The sequence below is a fragment of the Delphinapterus leucas genome, unplaced genomic scaffold (genome assembly GCF_059928025.1).
Source record: "Delphinapterus leucas isolate spDelLeu-1000000601 "Yukka" unplaced genomic scaffold, BTC_Dleu_Yukka2 spDelLeu_asBTCV2_sq25, whole genome shotgun sequence".
NCBI classification, from domain to species: domain Eukaryota; kingdom Metazoa; phylum Chordata; class Mammalia; order Artiodactyla; family Monodontidae; genus Delphinapterus; species Delphinapterus leucas.
In genome coordinates, this window is record NW_028322234.1 from 14,341,789 (window position 1) to 14,361,436 (window position 19,648).

Genomic DNA, 19,648 nt, shown 5'->3' on the forward strand with positions numbered 1-19,648 from the left:
GCACCGTGTCTCAAGCCTCAGTTATTGGTGACTGCCCCCCACCCCCGACTCCGAAAGAGAGTGTGGTGGGTGACAGCTAAAATAGAAGTGTTGGTCTAAAGTAAATTCCCAAAAGAGATATCAGCTCTGCTCCCCTTCAGGGTGGAACCACAGCCGTTTTGGGTTTTTTGTTTTTTGTTTTTTCCTCCAGACAGCGGATATGGCAGCGTTTCTGGTGGGAGGAACGCAGTTGATGGTAGAAGAATCACGCCAAAAGCATGTGTTAAACAAACGTGTGAACTTGAATGCAGGATTTGAAACTTTCCCACCTTGACCCTTGCCCCCCACTCAGCAGCCAGGCTCTGAAAGATGGGGATGGTGGGATCCTTTCTCTGAGGAATCTGACCAACCAGGAAGATAGATATAAAGATACTGAGGCCAAAAAGCCCTCCCCAGATAGCATTGCTCTGTCAAGAAGCTCACAGGCCACAGGCCAATCTGTTTATTATTAAGCCCTCCCCCACAGCAGTGTCACAGACAAGGGTTGTCTGAGCTGACAAAAAGGAATTCAGAGGACTCCCAGTCAACATCTCGGACAACCCAAATGAAAGTGTCTCTCTCTCAGGCCCTGGTTACATCACCCCGTGACATGACCTTACTAGCAGTTTCCACCATGTGAGATATTCTTGTTCATTTGTTTGCTCACTCATGGCTGTTTCCCCCATGAAACTGTTATCTCCCAAAGAGGAGTATCTCCACCTGCCTTGTTTCCAACCTAGAAAATTGCAGGCCTCGATCGTATTGACTGATTTAATGAATAAATGAACGCAGTAGAGCATAACAGTTACCAGCATGCGCTCTAGAGGTGGACAAACTGCAGCCCGACACCGAATGTTTTGATTATTTTCATTTTGAAGCAGCTGGGAAAAGTCAAAAGAAGACTCTTTCCTGATGTGCAAATCATGTGAAATTCAAATTTCAGTGTCCACAGATAAAACTGTATTGACACACAGCCACCCTCATTTGTTTCCATATTGTCTGTGGCGATTTTTGCAATATTATGGCAGAGTGGAGTAGTTACAACAGAGATTGTCTGGCCCACAAAGCCCCAAATATTTACTCTCTCTGGTCCCTTTCAGAGGAAAATTTGCTGCCCCTGTCTAGAGTCTTGAATTTTAGCGCTCAGATTTCTTGCTGTGTGATTTTGGGCAAGCTGCTTCACCTCTCTGAGCCTCACTTTTCACATCTACTAAATGGGAATAAGAGTAGGTCTCAAAGAGTAGCTGAGAGCTTGCTGTGAGCAGTGCCAGGCACACGGCAAATGCTCATTCCAGGTGAGCGGGGTCACTGACGCTTTTCTACAATTCCAATAAGCGGATGTAAAAACACTAAGACTCCAAAAGTTGAAGTCATCGATCCAAGGACTGACAGTGACTGCTCTGAACTCTCTCAATGCCGAGGGGCTTAGCAGAGTTCTATACACCCCCGCCAGAGCAGGGAAACAATGCCTGTCAGGGGAAGGCTCAGGCCGCAGCCGGGGAGCGCCATGACGTATTGTTGTGGTCGGGACATCTGAGATAGGCAGCCCCGCCCACTATGGAGCTCTCGGCATCAGCTGCCTAGCACCCCACGGTTTAGTACAGTTGCACCTCTGTGCTCAGCTGTCTCCCTGAGGTGAGCGTGGGCCCTGGTTTTCCTCACCTCTAGGGGAAAGGCCTGAATTCTCACTGTTGCCATCATAGGGCTCAAAGGAGGGATTGGGCAGGAAGCAGTTGGGGGGTGGCACCCTTCTTCCCTCTCGGAGGCCCAGTGAACAGGCACCTCCTCCAAGAAGTATGCCTTGATTTTTCCTAGCAAACTCACCTCCTTCTCTCTGGGTTCCCGACTGCCCCCCATCCCATATGTGGACTCCCCCAGGGTCAACCTTCCACTGGCGTGGATCTTCCACGTCCCCCAGGGGAAAGGCAAAGCCTGAAAGAGACCCTTAGTGATTGCCGGGTAAGTGCACAGTGAGAGGGCACGGGACCCCATGGGGGGCTGTGAACCAAGAAAAGAAGAAAAAAGAGAAGGGAAGGGTTGAGTGAGGTTGGTCTCCAGCCGAGGGGGTATCCACATGTGTTGAAGGAGGAAATCGATGCAGAGAGGGGAACTGTGTTCTCCAAGTTAGTCAGGTCTCTGGAAAAGCTGGGTCCAAGTCTCCTCAGCCCTGGATAGGCCAGGGAAACACAGACCTGGTACAGGAGTGCACCTGTGATATCGGGTAAACACGACAAGGCATGATGGCATAATTAGGCTTTGTGGAGTTGGGGTGCTTATCCAGCTACTCTGGAATTGTGTGTTTCCAGTGTGATGCGTGTTCAGGGATCAGGAAAGGGGATGGGGGGGGGGCCCATGCGTGCACCAGCGTGCTTCTGGTTGAGGAACAACAATAGCACAAGGTCCAAACCACTTAACTTCAAATCCCAGCTCTACCTCTTGCTAGTTGTATGATCTCGAGCAAATGCCTTCACCTCTCTGCCTTGAGGTTCCCATCTGAGAAGTCGAGCTAACACAGGGACCACCTGCTAGGATTACTGTCCAGAATCGAGAGCCAGAACAGTACCTGGCATACGGTAGGTGCTCTCCAGGACTAGTCATCACTGCTGCCAGTGGGGCTGACCGTCTGGTGCCTCTGCGTGACTGTAGGCAGGGGTCTGATCTTATGGATGAAGCACCAGGGTCCAGAAACAAGCGCTGACATCTGAGCCAAAAACAGGCAGGAAGTATTCTGAACGGAAATAGCCGAAAGAGTCATTGAAAGAGAAATGGTCAGATTATCACTCATAGAATCAGTTCAGGAATCAAGCTGTGGAGGAGGTTGAGTCATCTCTTTGGGGCTCATTAGAGATCTCTAAGGGCTAGGAAAACAAAGAATGTGGATTTGGTTTCAGAGCAAAGATACATTTGCATAGCACATATCTGGAAGGTATATTAAAAAGCTAGGGGGACTTAGGAGAGTGATCTGAAAAAGAGATCGTGGACCTTTCATGCAAGCTTCCGCCCACCTGCATTTTCCATGTTTGCTTTGTTTTGGTTTTTGCATGTGTGTTACATACAGAATGGTGGTCAGGTGTGAGCGCACAAAGAAAAAAACCAGTGGCCATACACACAAAAATTTTTTAAAGCGAAAAAAATAAGCAGAGAAAGAAAGAAACCGGTGGCCTTAGCTGTTTGGAGGAAGGGAAAATTTAACATCAGTGACATCAAAGGCAGGAAATGGTGTTTCCCTGCTAATGGCAGTGGAAGGATACAGGGATGGGGAAGACCCAGGCAAACCAGGGCGTGCCCTGGGTACCCCTCAGAGGGGCCCCGTCTGTGAAAAACCAGCTCATTCTGCTGGGAAACTAGCCAGCCTGCCCCAGGAAGGAAGCCCCAGCAGGGCTACCACCTGGAAGGGACTCTCCAACTGGCCCGGAGGGGCAGCCACCAGACAGATACCGGTGTACAAAAGACACCCCCATTCAGGCGGTACACAATCACACAAACCGAGACAGACACACAAATACACCACACAGACATACACACACTCACACACACACACACACTGAGACACATAATCATAGATACGCAAGAGTAGCCAACAAAGCTGGCCACAGACACACACAGAGATCCAAGAGATACATATTCAGAGCATAGACACCAAGAATAGAAGGACACACAATCGCAGACCCACAATCACACACATGCCAAAACAGTGGTGGAGATACACCACACAGGCACATGCTAAGACATGCCCAGAGGTGCAATCATAGATACACAAGATCAGCTGCCCAAGCTGGCCACAAGCACACAAAAGGACACATCCGTGCCCGTGATCACACATACCCACTAACGCATAGCCTGAAAGAGTCTCAAAGGCTCTGGGATGTGCATTCAGAGACAGACAATATCAGATGTCCAGAGACCACCAAAGGCACTCAAGTCACACACTGACACAGGCTGACCTGGAGAGACTGGCAGAGACACAAAGTACAAGAAACCCAGGCCCCGCCCCCAGTGAAGATCCAGGTCCCACCCTTCGAGCCATCCAAGATCCACCCCCCACAGAGGGGACCCAGGCCCTCCTTTTGGGGGCCTATCCCTCCCTCCCTTAAGGCACCTCTGGGTCCCTTTCCTTGGAAGCAACACCCAGCGTAGGCCGCGGGCGACCCCTGGTGGACCAGGCGCCTCAGTCCAGGGCTGCACTGAATGGGTCGTTGGGAGGGGGGCGTCTAGGCTGAAAGGAAGGAAAGGTGCTTCGGCATCGACTGCAAAGCCCGGAGGAAGGTGCGTGGCAACGGGGTAGCGGGGACACGGGCGGCCGGAGCGGGATCAGACGGCCTTGGACAAGGGAACAGAGCGTGGGAAGGAGTGGGATGGAAGACCCTCACCCATCCCCACTCGGTGCGATACAGGGTCCCCGAGGGGAGGGTGCTGCTCCGGGGACAGTGGAAGACGCGATAAGCCCGGCGGCGAATTCCCATTGGTCCGCGCCCGACCAATGAGGAACGGCGAGGGCTCCCGGAGGGGCGGGGCAAGACAGGACAACAGTTGATAGACATGGAAGGGACCCTCCTACCCAGCTTGGCTCTCAGCCCGAAAATGACCACCAGGGAATCGCCCAAGGTCTGCAATGCCCAGCGCGGAGACCGCTGGCCCAGGAGGACTCTCGTCAACTCCGATATGGCTTTGACCCGCGGAACCCTGAAAAAGGTGGGCTTGCCCCTCTCAGAGTTGATCCCAAGCTCCCAAGCCCTGCCCTCTCATCAGCCCCTCCCACTTCTATGTCATTCTCCCAGGCCCCGCCCACTTCCTAGCCATCATTGTCTCAAGCCCTGCCCACCCCCAGTCTCGCCCACTTTCCCATCATTCTCCCCAGGCTCCGCCCACTTCTCAGACAGCAACCTTCTAGGCCTTGCCCACTTTCCTACCCCACCCACTTTTCTACTTTCCTTCGTCTTGCACCATCCTCTCCCCGTCTCTGCCCTTCTATTGTCTTCTATCTGAAATCTTCCGCCCTGCCCTGGGTTACACTTTTCCAGAACTCCCTGCCCGCTTCCCAGTCCAGGCCTTCGAACCATCCCCATCCTTAGTCTGAACTTCCCTGGGGACACCACAGCCTGCGGGTCTCTGAGCATTTTGTCTGAGCATTTAGGCCCCGCCCATTTTGTTCCTCTCTCTACCTTCTTCCAGACCTCACCCATGCTTTCAAGACCTTACCCCAAATCAGTCAAGTCCCTGTATGGGTTGGGGACTCCTAGCTAACGGAGTCAGACAGGCCTCAGTTTCCCCGGCCCCTCGGGAAGGCCACGCCCCCTTGGTCATCTAATTACTGCCCTACAATGGGACCCCGCCCCTGCCCACCTTGGTCTTCACCATTCAGGCCAGCCTCTCCCCGCTGTATCCGGCCCGACTCTCGAGCTCTAATCCCAGCCTGGGTGGGCGCGCCCACCCCTTCGCCCCGCACAGTCGATAAGCTTACCACATACTGTCTTGGCCTTGCCCGAGCTGGTGGTCCGGTACCAGTGCCTGTGGCCGGGGGACCCGCGGAGAACCACCCCCGTGCCATCTGCTGCCACACTGCTGGACCGCCAAGCTGTTGGTGGCTTTGGATTTGTTCTGTCTGCTGCTGGGTGAGCCCCCTCCCCAGCGTCCTTGAGCGCCCCGCACCACCACCATGCGGACACCCAAGGGGCAGTGGAGGGGTCTGTCTTCCTGTCTTTATCTGAGGGTCGCTAGATTGGGGGCTGGCTGCCTGCCCTGGTGTGTGTACTTGGGCTGTGTGTCTTCACATCGGTGTGTTCATCAACATGTTTCTGGGATGTCTGGGTCAATGTGTGTTCGTGTGAATGGGGACGATAGGGACTCTCCACAAGTGTGACTTTGTGTGTTTACCTGTCTTCCTGGGTCTGGGTGCTGGGTGAGCATCTGGCTGTGCATCTTTTTTTTTTTTTTCAGTCTTTCATATGATTTTATTTTCTGCATGTCTCTGAGTTGTGGATCTGAGTCTATGTGTCTATAGTGGGGGAGGTATGTTTGTATTGTGTATCTGTGTGTATGTTGTGTGCAAGCCCCTGGGTCTATCCGTATGTCTGGGGCTGGTCTGTGTTGAACTTATATCCATGTGAATGAGTATGATTCTGTGTGTGTATGCTCATGCACACGTGTGTGCATGGGTATGTGTGTGTCCCTTCAGGTCTCTGGGTTGCATGTTGTGTTGTGTGTTGTATTGGTTTTCGGGGGTGTGTGTTCATTGTGGGTGACTCCTGTGCATGCACTTGATCTATGGGAGCCTGTGACTATGCATCTGGGCTGGGGGCGGATCCAATGGTATTTGTGTAGCCAGGTGTGTGTGTGGGTCTATATGGGCCTATGTGTATTGTGGGTATATTGTTGCATTATATGTCTGTGTGTGTACATCTGAATCTGGGTGTCTGGGTCAGACTGTGTGGTTGTATTGTATAATTGTGCATGTCAGACCCTGTTTGTTTGGGAATCTGCGTGGCCTGAGCTTGCTTAGGGTCTAGATGTGTGGCTGGCATATACCAGGGCCGCCCCCCACCCCCATTCCCCGGTGGGCAGAGCTAGTGACCAAAACCTCCTCATTGGGGAGGAGAGGCCAGGCTGGGATACTAGCTTTGCCCTTCCAGCCCAGTAAGGGAGCTGGGGACTGTGGGAGGCTGGGTTCCAGCTGCCTGGCTCCACTAAACTTCAGTGGGTGACAGGATGACAGGGTCAAGACAGGGGAGGGAGGCCTGGGTGTAGGCTTTGAGGATGAGTGAGCCAGACAGAGAGCCTGGCACCTGCTGGAGACAAGCCCCTTGGTCTGTCTGAATTCAGGATGGCAGTGTCAGGTGAGGGGGCCTGGACACTGCTCACACACAACTTTGCCACCAGTATCTCCCCTCCCAGCTCAATCAGCCACAGAGCCATGGATATAGACATGAACACATACACAGATCCCAGATACAAGCACACACACACACCAACACAACCCACACATCCATGGACACAATGCATAATCGCTCTCTCTCTCTCTCTCTCTCTCTCATACACACACACACACACACACACATCGCAGAGAGGAGCACACACACTCAGACATGTACCCATGTGTACCACAGACACCTATTCACACCACATACGCATGTCATAGACATAGATACCCAGCAACACACACACACATATTCACACACACACATGCAGAGCCACAATCATACACACATACATCAGGACACACACACATACAGAAAGAGCGAGCCCTTCCACACTTATCCCCTCCTTATCTTAACCCCTCACCCACCTCACTCACAGGACCCCACCAGTGAATGGGTCCCTGGGGCTCTGGCCTCCTCTGGCCTCCTGGCCATACTGTCCTCTCTGCGCATGTCCCCATGTCCAGCCTGTGGAGATGCCGGGAGGACAGACTGGCCAGAAGGCCTAAGGAGGGTAAACCTCAGTTGACCCATCCATGAGTGGGGTCATCTCCACCCCCTGCAGTCAGTCTCCCCATCGTGCTGAATGAGACCGGTTTGCTGGTACCCTACATCCAGGGCTTCTTTTGCAATGACACCACCATTGGATACCCCCGAGTGGCCCATTACATCATCGAAGACTCGGCACTCATAAAGATGGGCTTCTTCATCTCCATCTTCACGGTAAGAGGGTGGCCACTTTCACCTCAGGCCATGGTGACACACCATGGGAAAGTTCATCTGTTTTTCTGGCAAAGTGGAAACCCCCACCCATTATAGATCTAAGGCAGGAGGAAGTACCACCTCTTTTCCTACTGAAATGGGAAATCTCACTGCTCAATGGCATAAAACTCCTTTCCTTGAGGAAAAGGTTAGCCCCCCACTTTTGACATAATATAGAGGAAACACCCACCTCTCTGCCTTAGGTATGGAACAAGAAGTTCAGCCCCTGCCCCCCAGTGGACAGGGAAGCCCCATTCCTTATATGCAGAAGGCAGGAAGCAGTCCTGCCCCTTTTCTGGGGATCTGGGAAATCTCCCCCTTTCAAACATGGAACATCCTGCCTCTTTCTCCCAGTGACAAGGGAAGTTCTATCATTTTCAGGCATTTGGGAGGAAGTCTATCCTTTTTTCCTGGTATAACAGGAAGCCCCACCCCTTTCATATATGAGACAGGAAATCCTGCCTATGTCTGACATAAACTAGGGAGATGACCCACCTTTTTTCCTGGTATAACAGGAAGTCCTGCCCCTTTCAGATATGGGACAGGAAATCCTACCTATGTCTGACATAAACTAGGGAGATGCCCCGCCTCTTTTCCTGGTATAACAGGAAGTCCCGCCCCTTTCAGTTATGGGACCCCCCCCCCCTCCTTTTCTTGATGATATGGGAAGCCTTATCGGCTTAGGAAGTCCTAACCATTTCAGGCACAGGGGTGGGAGAAGTCACCCATCTGTGTGTATGTGTGGGATGGAATGAGAAGCCCCACCCTTTTGCCTGGTTTACTGGGAAAGAACAGCCTCCCTTCCATATGAACCTGTCTGAGACAAAGGGTTGGGGTTTTCCTACTCTTGTTGTGCCCTCGGCCCTCAGCAGTGACCCCTCACCCCTCTCACACGGCCCCACAGATCAGCCTGGGAGAGTTGATTCGTGTCAAGCTCTTGCAGCTGAGCTCGCCAGCCTTCATGAGCGGCACTTACACGGCCATGATCTACAAGCAGCTGGGCACCTTCATTTTTGGCGGCCTGGCCAGCTGCTCCCCGACCAGCATTGCCAAGATGACCACAGGTCACCTGCAGCCCCACTTCCTGGCCACGTGCCTGCCTGACCCAGCCTCCTTTGACCTCGAGAGCAGCTACGTCACCAACTACACCTGTACAGGGCACCCCGGAGACGTCCTCGATGCCAGGCGAGTGGGCGGTCAGGGAGGGGAACCCAGGAAGCATCCCCACCCCACCCCAGCCCCAGCTGATGTCCACCCTGCCCCTGCCTGTCCCCCAGGAAATCCTTCTATTCTGTGGACGCCTCCATCGGGATGTACTCCATGGTGTATTTGGTGGTGAGTGTTGGCCCGAGGTGGGCTGCACGCCCGGCAAGGCCAGAAAATACTCCATTGTCCCCCCGCCCGCCCCCACCCCATGCTTGGTGCCAGCAGTGCCAGACACAGCTTCCATAGAGCTTGTGTGTTCCCCCAGAGTCAGGAGGGCGAGAACGGGGAGGGCCCATCTTCTCTTAAGACTCATTCAGCATCCCTGTCCCAGAACAGCAACTTCCAGAACCCTCTGTCTCCCCCTCCCTGCAGCTGGAGAGGGCCCATGCCAGTCTGGGTCCATGCCCAGGGCTGGGCTCCACCAAGGGCAGGGGGAAGGGAAATCAGACCCAGCTGAGGTGTAGCTCTAAGTTTTGGGTAATAAAGTGGCAGGAGGAGCAGGGCGGGGGGTGGGGGAACCCCTGGGAAGGAGTCGATGACCCACAGGCATATACTCGGCTGGCAGAAGTGGATCGCACACATCGGAGCCAGCCCAGAGCACCTGGGCACTGTGGTGGGCAGACACAACGACACAGAAGCCCTGGCCACAGTGCACGTGATGCTACACGGCTGCCTTCACACCAGCAACGTTTTCTTCCTGAAAGGCAGCCCATTCGACTGCCAGCCGGCCCCCCTTTTTTTGAAAGACAAAGTAACAAAGTAACTACAGTCTCCTGTAGTGATAGCAGGGCTTTGGAGCTGGAATGTACATGCTCTAGTCCCAGCCTCAACTGTGTGTGATATTGGGTGAGACACTCAATGTCCTTGGGCCTCCATTTCCTCATCTGTAAAATGGGTGTGGAAATAGCGCTTGCCTCCTAGGGTTGTGGTTTCATGAGTTAACACATAAATGAGCTGACTCGCTCAAAGTATTTAGAACAGGATCTGCCCTAAAGGTCACTATTATCATTAATAGCAGGCAAAACAGACTCCCTCCGTCCCAGGGGAGCATGCCAACAACGCCAGGAGGTGCACAGACCGACCACACACAGCTAGGAGTCAGGCCTTCCCCTGATTTTATGGACCGAATGGTCAACTTTGTGAACAGAATGTTCTGGGTCTCGGGGAATTCCCCCACCTTTTTTTTTCTGTTTTCCATTTCAAAACCAAGAGCCCAAACTCTGCTTTTTGAGGGCCCCCTGATGAGGCCAACCTGCTTCGATTAGAGATCTGACACTGGCAGAAAGTGGCAGTGCCGGGTCACAGTATGAGCGTATCCAGAGGGCCTCACCTGACTCTTGGGAAATCATTCACCATCTAACAATTCTCCCAATATTAATAGCATGAAGTTCTCTTACAATGATGGTTTCGGGGGCCACAGCCCCTACCCTCTTTAGAGGCTGAAATCCATTTCCATATAAAACTGACAGGCTCAGACAGGCCGGTGGGCACAAAAACGCAGCTGCGGGGTGGAGTCCCTCTGGATATCTGCTCCCAGGGTTTCAAGGCGCTGCCCACCCGCCTTCCAGCTCTATGTACAGGCCAGTTCCTGGGGACAGAAAATCTGGCTCTTATGGCCCACCATCCAGCTCCTTTTCTTGTCCTTGGCTACATCCGGGTCTTGGACCATGGCACCACCCCTGCGATGCCATCTTCTGATTCTTGCAGGGAGCTTTGATGGCTTTCTGGGTGGTAAGTGATGCCATGGGGCACCTGGGTACCAGGGAGGCTCTGCTTGCCCGAGAGCCATTGGGTACACCTGGCACTCCTCATCTCCCAGGAAGGGAGCCCGGGAGAGGCCAGACTGAAGAGGGAGCGGCCTTGGGGTGTAGGTGACGTCAGCCCACCCCAACCCCTCCCCACTTCATCCCTGCGGGCTTTCTACATCTTGGGCGATGCCAAGTCCCAGAGTCTCCAGGTGCTAGAAGACCACCCATCCCCTGCTCGCCACTTTCCTCCTCATTTCCCCTCTCTGTATTCCTCCCCTGAGGGCCCTTAGGGAACCCAAGGGATGCCCCAATTCAGAGAAAGATAGAGGGCACCCATTGCTCACCAGAACCTGTGCTCTCCAGGGGGCTATCCCTACCAAGGTGGGCTAATGCAGGAAGCCCCACCTCCCTGGAGCTCAGCCCTGACCCCAAATCAGCCTTGCCCTGGTAGGGTGACACAGGAAGCCCCATTTTTCTGGGGCTGAACTCCAAATCGGCCCCTCCCAGCAGGGCCACTTCCACTTTTATGTTTTGATGATTCTTGATATATTAAATAATAAAATGCCAACACAGGTTTATGAATTTTTGACAGATATTAACATGTGTTGATGGACTTCCTATTTCAATCCGGGAACCGGGTCTCGGGGAACAACCGTAACAACATTTGATAACCTCAGAAGTCTCAATCAGGTTTCTCGACCTTGGCTATTGCCACTGGCATTTGGGGCCAGATTATCCTTTGCTGCAGAGGCCAGCCGTGTGCACTGTAGGACGCTGAGCAGCCTCCCTAGGCTCCACCCACTGGATGCCAATGACAGCCCCAAGTTGTAAAGATCAAAAATGACTCCAGACATTGTCAAGTTTCCCCTGTGTGTTGGGGGGGGGGGCGGGGGGTGGAGAATCACCGCCAGCTGAGAATTTCTGGCTTAGGGGATTCTGCTGACCCCCAGGAGACTGTGCTCCATAACCATCTGACCTACTGAAGTCCCAGGATGCTGTACACGTTTAAATCACAGAGAGAGGAAGTAATTCATAGATGCTGGGGGGAGGGGGAGGGGGGTCACCCTCGTTTGTACTGTCTGATCCATCAGGAGTTTATTCTGGTGTCTAGTCTGAGCCTAAAGATCTAACTCAGTTGTTTTTTGTTTGTTTGTTTGTTTGTTTTTCTCAAATAACAGTGTTTCTCAACCTTGAGCACTATTGACATTTGGACCAGATAATTCTTTGGGGGGAGGGGGAGACTGTCCTGTGCACCCTAGAATGTTTAGCAACATCCACTCACTAGATGCCAGTAACACACACACACACACCCATCCAGGCATAACAACCAAAAACATCTCCAGACATTGCCAAGTGTCCCTACGGGGCAGAATCGCTCCCTGTTGAGAACCACAAAATTGGAAGCCACTGGTGAGAGCGTGAGGTCCCAGCCCTTCAGCCTACCTGGCTAATCCCACCCCCACCCCGCAGTAGCCAGAAGCTGTGGAGGAGGAGGGAGAGGCTTCCAGGGATGGCAGAGCCGGAGGCTGCCAGCAGAAATTGGCCCCAAGAAGTCTGGCCTTCGCTTGTGGGGCAGCACAGGAAGTCTTGCCCAGTATTACAATAATAATTGTAATACTAATAGCTACGATTTATCGTTTACTCTGCGAGGGGAAACCGGGGCCATCTTGTTAACTGGGCCATCTTTGGACCCTCCTAACCGCCTAGAGGGTTCCTGACAGCCCCATCTTGCAGGAAATTCAGCCAGAGGGAAGCCAAGTGGCCTGTGCAAGGTCATAATAGTAATAAATGCAAAGGCAGGACGATGGATTGGAATAAATTATAACAATGGAGCAGAGAGGTGCCGATCTGGGGGGAGTAAGGCAGCCCGCCGGAAGCCCTCTATCCCCGCAGTATGTAATCCAGCTATAAGTCTTAATCTTTGATGTTCGACCCCAGGCAAGGCTGAGGGTGACCCCACCTGCGACAGACCCAAAGCCCAACCGAGGTGTCCAGGTGGAGCGAACAGTCCCCCCCAAACCTCCATCAGCTTCCAAAAGCATCCGCAGTCAAACATGGAAGGGAAATCGTGGTTTTACTTACTACCCAGCTTCAAGACAAGTCCTGCAGAAACCGACCGCCCCCTCCTCCCAAAACTGTCGGCTGCTCCGGAGCGGCCAGCTCGGCCCCACTAGGAGCCCTCTCGGTTAATGCGAGGGTCTGGCGAACGAGAACTAAACGGAATGGGGAGGGAGGCTTGGGACGGAGAAACTGAGGCAGGGTCGTTCGGGGCGAGAGCCGGGAGAGGCAGAATCTCCCGGCTGCTTGTTTACCGGGCGCTCTCCCTCCCCCCGCCCAATCCTGCAAAACCCGGGTCGCCAGGCCTGGCTGGGGGCGGGAGGGGTGGGATGGAGGAAGATGGTACTGTTGGTGCCTGAGAGGCCTCACCCCCCACGGCCTGGGGTGGGGGGCGCACGGAGCCCCGGCTCGCCCCAGCCCCTGCCCCCAGAGGTCTCCAGGCGGCAGGGGAGGGGTATCCGTCAATCCCCGCACCCTCCGTCCCGGGGCGGGACCGGGGGGCGGAGCGGGCCGGTGACCTGCAGTGACGCGAGCCCCGCCCGCTCTTATAGAGGCGCCCCGGGAGCGCAGGGACCGTGCTTCGCCGCCGCCGCCGCGTCCACCACCCGCCTCGCTGCCGCAGTTCCCAGCATCAGCACCAGCGCCGCCGCGTCCACCATCAGCGCCGCCGCCATGCGGGAGATCGTGCACCTGCAGGCCGGCCAGTGCGGCAACCAGATCGGAGCCAAGGTACGCGAGGGACCGGGCCTGGGGAGGCGGTCGAGAGATGCGGAGCGCGGTCCACCGAGCTCCGCAGAGCTCCTCCACCATGGGCCTTTTGGGGAACGGGGCCCCCCCGGAGGCCAGCACCCCAGGGACGGTGGGGAAGGGCGCAGGGGGCAGGGCCAAGCTGGGAACAAAGAGGCCCATGGGGGTGGGGCCCAGGCTTCTGTCCGCTTGCCACAGCTGGCCTCACAGCTGGCCCACTGTCCCCTCCGCACGCACAAAGAGACCCCGCCCCTCCCCACGGCAGCAGCCAGGGAGCGCTGACCCCAGCCCGCTGGGCTGCGGTGGTGAGTCTGCTCCACCCCGCCCCCACCGCTCCCTTCTTGCTGCCTCATCCTCGTCCGCCCACTCTGCCTCTAGGTTCCACACTCACCTTGCCTGGGGGACAGGTGGCAGCTAGGGAGGTGAGTGGGGGTCCTGAGTCCAGAAGATGGAGGTGGGGCAGACCTGGCCACCGGCTCCACCTTCTTGGTCCTTACCACCGCCCTCCCCCCCCCAGTTTTGGGAGGTGATCAGTGATGAGCATGGCATCGATCCCACTGGCACATACCATGGCGATAGTGACCTGCAGCTGGAGAGAATCAACGTGTACTACAATGAGGCCACAGGTAAGGGGCGGGGGGCACCTGCCAGAGTGGGGGTGGCGAGGGCCTGGGAGGGGACAGGATACTGGCTCCTGGCGCTGACCAAGCTGCTCTCCATCTGCTTCTCTGCAGGAGGAAATTACGTCCCCAGAGCTGTGCTGGTGGACCTCGAGCCGGGCACCATGGACTCTGTCCGCTCAGGTCCCTTCGGCCAGATCTTTCGTCCTGACAACTTTGTGTTTGGTGAGTCACCATCACGAGACACAGGCAGGGAAGCCCCCACTCCCCAGATTCTTTCACTTCCACATGCTTGGTGAAAATTCTTCACCTAGCATCTAGACTCAGGAACCCAGAGGCCAGCGGGGAAAGCGGATACACAGGCCACTGTGGGAATCCAGGGGAGGCGCAGGGTAGGGAAGGCTTCCCGGAGAAGGTAGCATTTTAATTTAACAGTATGGACCTGAGCCAGACTGCGGTGTTCAAATCCCTGTTCTGCCACATCATGCAGTCGACAAACACTTATTAGCACCTACTGCATACCAGGCCCTACTGTACCCCCTGGGAATATAGCCAAGAATAAAACAGATAAAGCTCTCTGCCCCCACCCCCAAGCTGGTGGAGGGAGCTGGGAAGATAAATAAATGGGAAGAGAAGAGAAATAATTCAAACTCAGCCACTGATTGAGGCATCTTGGTGATTTTGGACAGGCCCTTCAATCTCTCTGTGCCTGTCTCCTCATCTTTCAAACAGGGATTATACAAAAACTTCCTTTTCAGGATTGTGAGACTTAAAGCCACTAACACGTATAAAGAACTTAGAACAATGCCTAGCACAGAGGAAAAGATAACTAAGCATTTGATGTTCTGTTGTCATTTTTATTATCATTATCACTATTAATGTCTGCAGCCTAAAAGATGAATAGGACTAGGGTTGACCAAAAGGCAATGAAGGGAGGAAAGGTGTGTAAGACAGAGGGAACAGCATATGTGAAGACAGTGGGCACATTTGCAGCCCTCAGATTGAAGGGGCCTGCATGCTCTGAACAACCGTGTAGGAAACATTTCCTGGTACCTCTAGGTCAAGCTAAATGCACAGCCCCACCTGACATCAGGCCCCAGGCTCCCCCTCCCCCAGGCCCCTCCTCCTAGTACACAGTAGTTTACTCTGGAGTCTAGGGATTGACGGGACAAGCTATGTGACCTTGGACGAGTGACTTCCCCTCTCTGGTCTGTGCAAAGATTCAGGAAGATAATGATGGTCATGTGTGGGTATGACGCACAATAGGTCCTCAGGAAGTGGCTGTGGAAAGACTAAATGAGGTTGACCAGGAGATGTGAGGGATTCTAGGATGATTATGGGTGGCTCCAGTCGGGCCAAAAAGATACTGTGGCCTCTGATAGGTGAGGCAGGGGAAGTGGTAGAAAAGTGTGGACTCAGGAGCCAGACCACCCAATTCAAATCCTATTCTCTCAGAGGAGGTGACATTGAACAGAGACCTGAAGAGTCATTCAGGGGAGTACCTGGGGTTAGAGCATTCCAGGCAGAGGGCACAGCACGTGCAAAGGCCCTGGGGCAGGACCAGGCCTGGTGTGTTGGAGGAACAGTGAGGAGGCCCATGTGGCTGGAGCAGAGTGAGGGAAGGGGAGAGAGGGAGGAGGGGAGGGCAGGGAGGGGATGGGGGCAGGTCGTGCAGGGCCTCGTAGGCTGTAGGGAAGATTTGGGCTTTTATCCCCGGGAGGTGGGAATCCTGGAGGGCTGTGGACAGAGAAGGAACAGGACCTGACTCAGGTGCTCACCGGTGCCCTCTGGCTGCTGCAAGGAGAACAGACTGGGGGGAGGCTGTGGGAGGACTAAGGCAGAAGCAGCTCTACTGATCCAGATGGGCAGTGAGGGGGCCAGACCAGGATGGAAGCAGAGGAGGGGGCAAGAAGAAATGTTACCTGCTCACAAAAATACGAGCCAATATTCTAATCCTAATCCTTGTCCTCTGGAGCTTGCATTCCCCAGTGAAATTACAGACAATAAACATGATTAATTAAAAAAAAACAGGTTTATCACTTCTGCGGCGGGTAGCAAAGTCCTAAAGAAGGGGAAAGAGGGAAACGTGTAGGTATGTGAGGGAACAGCATTCCAGGCAGAGGGAACAGCATATGCAAAGGCCCTGAGGCAGGACTGTGCCGGGTGTGTGGCAGGACAGCAAGGAGGCCTGTGTGCTTGGGGCAGAGTGAGCGAGGGGGAGAGAGGGAGGAGGGGAGGGCAGGGAGGGGACGGGGCAGGTCATTCAGGGCCTTGTGGGCCGAAGGGAGGACTTAGGCTTTTACTGAAAGATGAAAGAACTGGGGTGATTTTGAGCTAAGGTAGAACATGATTTAGGTTTTATCAGAATCCTTCTGGCTGCTGGGTGAAGGGAAGCAAGGATGGAACCCGAGAGAACAAGTCATAATAATAACAATACTAATAGTAATAATGATTTTGTTATTATTATTCAACTACTAGGATGGCTGGGAGCGGGGTGGAGGGTGGGCTTTCCCCATATCAGCCTGGGTGTCCCCTCCCCTTCCCTCTTCAGGCCAGTCTGGAGCCGGCAACAACTGGGCCAAGGGCCACTACACAGAGGGTGCCGAGCTGGTGGACGCGGTCCTGGACGTGGTCCGGAAGGAAGCCGAGAGCTGTGACTGCCTGCAGGGCTTCCAGCTGACCCACTCGCTGGGCGGGGGCACGGGGTCCGGGATGGGCACCCTGCTTATCAGCAAGATCCGCGAGGAGTTCCCGGACCGCATCATGAACACCTTCAGCGTGGTGCCGTCGCCCAAGGTGTCGGACACGGTGGTGGAGCCCTACAACGCCACCCTGTCCGTGCACCAGCTGGTGGAGAACACGGACGAGACCTACTGCATCGACAACGAGGCGCTGTACGACATCTGCTTCCGCACCCTGAAGCTGACCACGCCCACCTACGGGGACCTCAACCACCTGGTGTCGGCCACCATGAGCGGGGTCACCACGTGCCTGCGTTTCCCGGGCCAGCTCAACGCCGACCTGCGCAAGCTGGCCGTGAACATGGTGCCCTTCCCGCGCCTGCACTTCTTCATGCCCGGCTTCGCGCCGCTGACCAGCCGGGGCAGCCAGCAGTACCGGGCGCTGACGGTGCCCGAGCTCACCCAGCAGATGTTCGACGCCAAGAACATGATGGCCGCCTGCGACCCGCGCCACGGCCGCTACCTGACCGTGGCCGCCGTGTTCCGGGGCCGCATGTCCATGAAGGAGGTGGACGAGCAGATGCTCAACGTGCAGAGCAAAAACAGCAGCTACTTCGTGGAGTGGATCCCCAACAACGTGAAGACGGCCGTGTGCGACATCCCGCCCCGCGGCCTCAAGATGGCCGCCACCTTCATCGGCAACAGCACGGCCATCCAGGAGCTGTTCAAGCGCATCTCGGAGCAGTTCACGGCCATGTTCCGGCGCAAGGCCTTCCTGCACTGGTACACGGGCGAGGGCATGGACGAGATGGAGTTCACCGAGGCCGAGAGCAACATGAACGACCTGGTGTCCGAGTACCAGCAGTACCAGGACGCCACGGCCGAGGAGGGGGAGTTTGAGGAGGAGGCCGAGGAGGAGGTGGCCTAGGGCCGCCTCCATCACTTCACATCAGCGCCCTGCTAGGATGCTGACCTTTGACCCCCCAAGAACCCCCTGCTTCACCTCCCAGCCTGACTCCCCTCTGACCCTACAACCTTGCACCTCTTCCCCGGCCAACCTTTGACCCTTGAGCCCCACTTTATCTCTGACCCCCTTGAACTCTCCCACCTTGGACACCCTCATGAGCCCAGCTTCACTTCTGACCCTACAAGCCCCACCTTTAACTCCATGTTCCCTCCTTCACCCCTGACCTCTCCACCCTTGACCTCCCCACGAGCCCCATTGCACCCCCCAGACCTATAAGCCCTGGTTTACTTCAACCCCTCCCTCTGAGTCTCTCCCTTCATCTCTGAACTTGCCTCACCTTTGACCCCACAAGTCCCACCCGCCCTCTGAACTGACCACCTTTCTGGCTTCCGTGACTCCCCATTTCCTTCCTGAATTCACTCCCGTCAGCTCCCGCCGACCTTGGTTTTCCAGGGGTGCTGCTGGGAGAGAAAGAAGCCCTGGAGCATGTGGGCAAGAGAGGCTGCTCCCCGACCCTCCCCCCGCCTCACCCTCAATAAATTAATTGTTGTCCTGCCGTGTTTCTGCCGAGTGTACTTTTCATCATCCTGTGGGAAGGTCACGTGAGGGCTCCTCCCTATGGGATGGAGGTGGGTGCTGAAGGAACTTCTAGTCTGGGGGTGGGGAGAGGGCAGAGATTTCAGAGTCAGACAGGCCAGGCTATGCCACTAACTCACCCTCTGGTGTTGAGCAAGATGCTGGCCCACTCTGAGCCTCGACTGGCTCACCTGTAAAATGGGCTCATATGTTTTCCCCCCACGCACCACCTCAAGGATGTTTGTAAGGACTCAAGGGCACGGTACCTGGCACTGGGTGGGTTCTTAGTGATGGAGATGCTGCCACTCTCTGTGGGCATTTTGCAAGAATGAAAAGCTGGAGGGAGGAGTCTCTAGGGAAGGAAGCTGGGTAGATGGCAGCAGGGGGTAGTGCCCGAGGGGCAGTCCTGCCAGAGTCACTGATATGTGTGAAGCACTTTGATGGCCTGGCACATGCCTTATGTCATAAACCTCACACCAACCCTGTAAGATCTGAACTTTTAGGGAATTCCCTGGCGGTCCAGTGGTTAGGACTCCTCTCTTTCACTGCAGAGGGCGCAGGTTCGATCCCCAGTCGGGGAACTAAGGTCCCACAATCTGCACAGCGTGTCCAAAAAACAAAGATCTGAGCTTCTAGAGAGACAAAGTATATAAGTTAGCTCTTGCTGAGTAACAAATTACCCACCCCCCAAAAAATGTAGGGGCTTAAAACAACAGCATTTATTTATTTTGCTCCCAACTCTGCAATTTGGGCAGGGCTTGGCAAGGCAGCTCATTGGTGCTCCCTGTGGCATCAGCTAGAGAATCCTGCTGGAGGCTGAGGGATCTCCTTTCAAGGTGGCTCACTCACATGACTGCCAAGTTGATGCCTCAGGGCTCAGCAGGGGCAGGTAGAAGAAGGGTGTCAGTACCTCTCCATAGTCTGCTTGGGCTTCCTCACAGCATGGTGGCTGGGTTCTCCAAGAGCAAACATCCTGAGAGAGCAAGGCAGAATTCATTGCATTTTTCTGACTTAACTTTAGGGGTTGCTTGGTGTCCTGAGGACTCCTAATTGAGGTGTTCACAAAGCCCTGTTTAGGTTCAAGGGGATGGACTACAGACTGCACCTCTTGAGGGTAGAGTGGCAAGATTCTAGAAGAGCATGTGGGATGGAAGATACAGCTATGGCCAGCTATGGAAGTTACAAAGTATCTTGTCCATGGTCCCATGGCTATGAAGTGGTGACCTGGTATTCAAACGCTGGCCGTTTAAGTCTAGAACTCTGATTGCATTTTATCAGCCAGGGTTCAGTGCAGGGACCATTCTAGGCATATCAAGCAGAAAGGGATTGGATACAAGGATTTAGGAGCTTA

At 54.7% G+C, this 19,648-nt stretch overlaps 1 protein-coding gene and 1 pseudogene across 3 annotated transcripts; both read left to right on the top strand.

Moving 5' to 3' along the window:
• The first annotated feature begins 4,255 nt into the window (after positions 1-4,255).
• On the top strand, positions 4,256-10,974 carry LOC111166071 (phospholipid phosphatase 3-like; annotated as a pseudogene). Its single transcript, XR_016391600.1, has 8 exons — positions 4,256-4,710; positions 5,467-5,630; positions 7,498-7,655; positions 8,599-8,890; positions 8,972-9,029; positions 9,273-9,358; positions 10,469-10,633; positions 10,818-10,974. The product of XR_016391600.1 is annotated as a phospholipid phosphatase 3-like (transcript).
• A 2,337-nt stretch (positions 10,975-13,311) lies between these two features.
• On the top strand, positions 13,312-18,281 carry TUBB4A (tubulin beta 4A class IVa). 2 transcript variants are annotated; one of them, XM_022557340.3, is made up of 5 exons: positions 13,319-13,435; positions 13,832-13,875; positions 13,971-14,079; positions 14,188-14,298; positions 16,625-18,281. In XM_022557340.3, exons 4-5 carry the CDS (start codon positions 14,238-14,240, stop codon positions 17,680-17,682), a joined length of 1,119 nt encoding a protein of 372 aa, XP_022413048.1. In that variant the 5' UTR covers positions 13,319-13,435; positions 13,832-13,875; positions 13,971-14,079; positions 14,188-14,237; the 3' UTR covers positions 17,683-18,281. The 2 variants fall into 2 exon arrangements, with proteins under 2 accessions (XP_022413050.1, XP_022413048.1); XM_022557342.3 differs by lacking the exon at positions 13,832-13,875 and having other exon boundaries at positions 13,312-13,435.
• Positions 18,282-19,648: the final 1,367 nt, after the last annotated feature.

Excerpts from the sequence above, each read along its gene's own strand:
- TUBB4A (XM_022557342.3), top strand. The coding sequence starts at position 13,379 with ATGCGGGAGATCGTGCACCTGCAGGCCGGCCAGTGCGGCAACCAGATC. Across the intron at positions 13,436-13,970 it reads GCAACCAGATCGGAGCCAAG|TTTTGGGAGGTGATCAGTGA; the intron begins GTACGCGAGGGA and ends TCCCCCCCCCAG. Across the intron at positions 14,080-14,187 it reads GTACTACAATGAGGCCACAG|GAGGAAATTACGTCCCCAGA; the intron begins GTAAGGGGCGGG and ends GCTTCTCTGCAG.